The sequence below is a fragment of the Carlito syrichta genome, unplaced genomic scaffold (genome assembly GCF_000164805.1).
Source record: "Carlito syrichta isolate Samal-C Ts95f unplaced genomic scaffold, Tarsius_syrichta-2.0.1 Scaffold302955, whole genome shotgun sequence".
Lineage (NCBI taxonomy): Eukaryota > Metazoa > Chordata > Mammalia > Primates > Tarsiidae > Carlito > Carlito syrichta.
The window spans coordinates 244,253-247,593 of NW_007247051.1; the positions used below are offsets into that span (position 1 = coordinate 244,253).

Consider the following 3,341-nt stretch of genomic DNA (forward strand, 5'->3'; position numbering starts at 1 on the left):
GCGCCTCTACAATAAATCAAAAAGTTAGCAGGGTGCTGTGGCACACGCCTGTAATCCCAGAACTTTGGGTGGCTGAGGCGAAAGGATTCCCTGAGCCCGCGGGCTCGAGACCTGCCCCGATACCTTGGCAAGACCTCATCTCTACAATAAATCAAAAATTAACCAGGTGTGGTAGCGCGTGCCTGTATTTCCAGCTACTTGGAAGGCTGAGGCAGATGGATCACCAGAGCCCAGCAGATCGCTGCTGGGGTGGCTGTGAGTGTGCCACTGCACTCCAGCCTGGGCGACAGAGTGAGACTCCAACTCAAAAAAAAAAAAAAATTCTGTAGCTTTAGTAATTTGTGATACACTGAAATTTCTAACACGTATTGACCTAGTTGATCCTCTCATGCATTTTACTCGGTCCAGTCCAGCAATGAGAATGTTCATTCTGCATCGCTTTGAGCATCATCTAGATAGCTACATAGACGAAGTAAATTCACAGAACACTTAATAAAAATTTTCTATAAAAATAAAACATTTCCTTTATTAAAACTGCACAGAGAAGCGCGTAGGACTACAGCGAATCACTGACATGAAGGCCTACGTCTCCAAGAAGTCAGATGGTGGCCAAACCCCAGGCTCTGCAGATCCTGGTGCAGGGGTTGCTGAGGACCCAGGCCAGCATGAGGAACGACAGCAGCAGCAAGCCCTTGGCAACACACGCAGAGTAGGGCTCCCCTGGAAGACAGTGAGCAAAAGACAGCAACAGAAGCTAAAACATTAATAGTGATAATTTCTAAGTGGCAACGTGATCAGCAAATTTTTTTCTTTTTAAGGTTTTCCTGTATGTTTTAAGTTTTCTGTGACACACAATTTTTTATAAGAATTTTTAGCCGGGCTTGGTGGCTCAGCCTGTAATCCCGCGCCTTTGGGAGGCTGAGGTGAGCGGATTGCCTGAGCCCGCGGGTTCGGGACCCGCCTGGGCAGCAAGACCTCATCTCTACAATAAATCAAAAAACCAGCCGGGCGTAGTAGTGCATGCCTGTAATTCCGGCTACTCGGAAGGCTGAGGCGGAAGGATCGCCGGGGCCCAGCAGGTCGAGGCTGCGGTGGCCGGGAGTGGCCACTGCACTCCAGTCTGGGCGACAGAGTGAGACTCCAACTCAAAAAAAAAAAAAGAATTTTTAAACTGACATAATTGACAACACAAATCTGTCTTCCCCCTACCTTGGTAATACTGGGTCCATGGATATAGAAGTTGCGGCCAACACAGCTCATTTCTGTTACAGTCATACTCTGTAAAATTGATCTGGAATCTAAAACATTTTAGAAGGTTACCGACAAGTGAAAAGCATCAAAACTTGATTAAAGGAATAAACTTTCTATTTTCAAACACATCTTATTCGGCTTCCTCATAATATCATCTGGGTCAGAGACTGGATTACCTTGTCAGGGGGCGGGGTAACTGCGCAGGTATTTTAATAAACCGGACGGATGCACTGAGAGGGACAAGGTCGGCCTTATCCTCACAAGTAAGCCCACACTGGTATTGCCAGGTCACTGAGGAGAACCTACGAGGAAAAGATTATGCCAGCAGCATAGCCACCATTCATTTCTATTCTACTAAAAACATCAGGTAACGGATACAACCGTGACGCACAAGAGGAGACCCAGAAAAACCCAGAATTATCTTTTTTTGGAGGGTAGGCCCCTTGTAGTCCAGGCATCCCACACTATGTAAGTGCTCTAGGAACCCAATGGCATCAGTGTACCAGCTAGTGTTGTGAGAGACTGCATTCTGCTACAGTGAATTGATTTTGGAAATTCTTTCAATGTGTTTGCCCATTTCATGATGGGTGATTTACTGCTTGTTTAGCAGTTTTCACCAAAATGGCATGACCACCACACCCCACACTCCCTATTCACCTGATCTCACTCAGAGAGACTTTCTTTTTTGTTTCCTCAAAGGAAAACGTTTTGCTAATGTGGAAGAGGTAAAACAAAAACGGCAGAAGCACAAAAAGACTTCAAAATTGACGAATTCAAAACTGTTTGGAGCAGTGGAAAAAGCATCTTAATAAATGTATTGCATCAAATGGAGAGAACTTTGAAGGTGACTGAAGTTTAAACAAGTAAGAATAAATACACGATTTTTTATAAATAAGTTCTGGGTTTTGGGGGTCCCCCCTTGTAAACTGGGGTTCTCTCTTTATTTATTATTATTTTTTGAGTTGGAGTCTCACTCTCTTGCCCAGGCTGGGGTGCAGTGGCATACTCAAGCCACCACACCCCTGACCTGCTGGGGTCCAGCGATCCTTCTGCCTCAACCTTCCAAGTAGCTGAACTACAGGCGCATGCTACCACGCCCGTCTAATTTTTTATTTATTGTAGACACGAAGTCTCACCAAGTTGCCCAGACAGGTCTCAAACCAGCGGGCTCAGGCAATTCACTCACCTCAGCCTCCCAAAGCGTGGGATTACAGGCTGAGACACCGAACTCAGCTAATTTTTTTTTTTTTTTAGTTGGAGTCTCACTCTGTCACCCAGGCTAGAATGCAGTGGCATGATTATGGCTCAACGCAGCCTCAACTTCCTGGGCTCAGGTGATACTTCTGCCTCAGCCTCCCAAGTAGCTGAGACTACAGGTATGTGCCACCACACCTGGCTAATTTTTTAATTTTTTTGTGTGTAGAAACAACGTTTCACTATGTTGCCCAGACTGGTCTTGAACTCTTAGGCTCAAGCAATCCTCCCATCTCAGCCTCCCCAAGGGCTTGGATAACAGGTGTGAGCCACCGCACCCAGCCTAGCCAGCACATTTTATACAGGTGCTATTAAAGGTAACTTGTTTCATCACTTGTTTGTCTCAAACAATACAGTATCAATAACAACAGCTAATCATTTATTAAGGGCTTTCCGTGTTTTAGACACAGATCTAAGGTGCGTTATACACACCACCTCATGTAATCCCTACAACACTATGAGTGAAGAGGGTTTGGTGAGTAATACCTGTTCTTTCTGCTGACCCAACATCCCTTCTCTTCTCTTTAGGCAACTGCACCCTCAAGTGCTCTTTGGAAACCATCACCTCCCACTCTTAGTGCAGTGGACCAGCCTGAATCTAGGGGTGAGCCCATACCCTGAGTCTAGCCAACCAGAGCTGTGGCCCTAGCCATAGTGATTGGTTCAGAAAAGACCACGTGACCCAAACTGAACCAATACAAGTCTACCCCAATCTTTTAAAAAATATATGTGAAGCTGGGCTCGGTGGCTCAGCCTATAATCCCGCGCCTTGGGACGCTGAGGTGAGTGGACTGCTGAGCCCGTGGGTTCGAGACCCGCCTGGGCAACTTGGCGAG

General features: G+C 46.2%; 1 protein-coding gene across 1 annotated transcript in view; it reads right to left on the bottom strand.

The window, feature by feature from the left end:
* ATP6V0A2 (ATPase H+ transporting V0 subunit a2) overlaps nt 1–3,341 on the bottom strand; it is a 62,041-nt gene that overhangs the window by 49,276 nt on the left and 9,424 nt on the right. The window contains exons 5-6 of the mRNA XM_008057334.2: nt 1,428–1,553; nt 1,210–1,298 (exon numbers count right to left, since the gene is read on the bottom strand). Of these exons, the coding sequence (XP_008055525.2) occupies nt 1,210–1,275 (66 nt within the window). The 5' untranslated portion in view covers nt 1,276–1,298; nt 1,428–1,553. The remainder of the gene's footprint in view (nt 1–1,209; nt 1,299–1,427; nt 1,554–3,341) is intronic.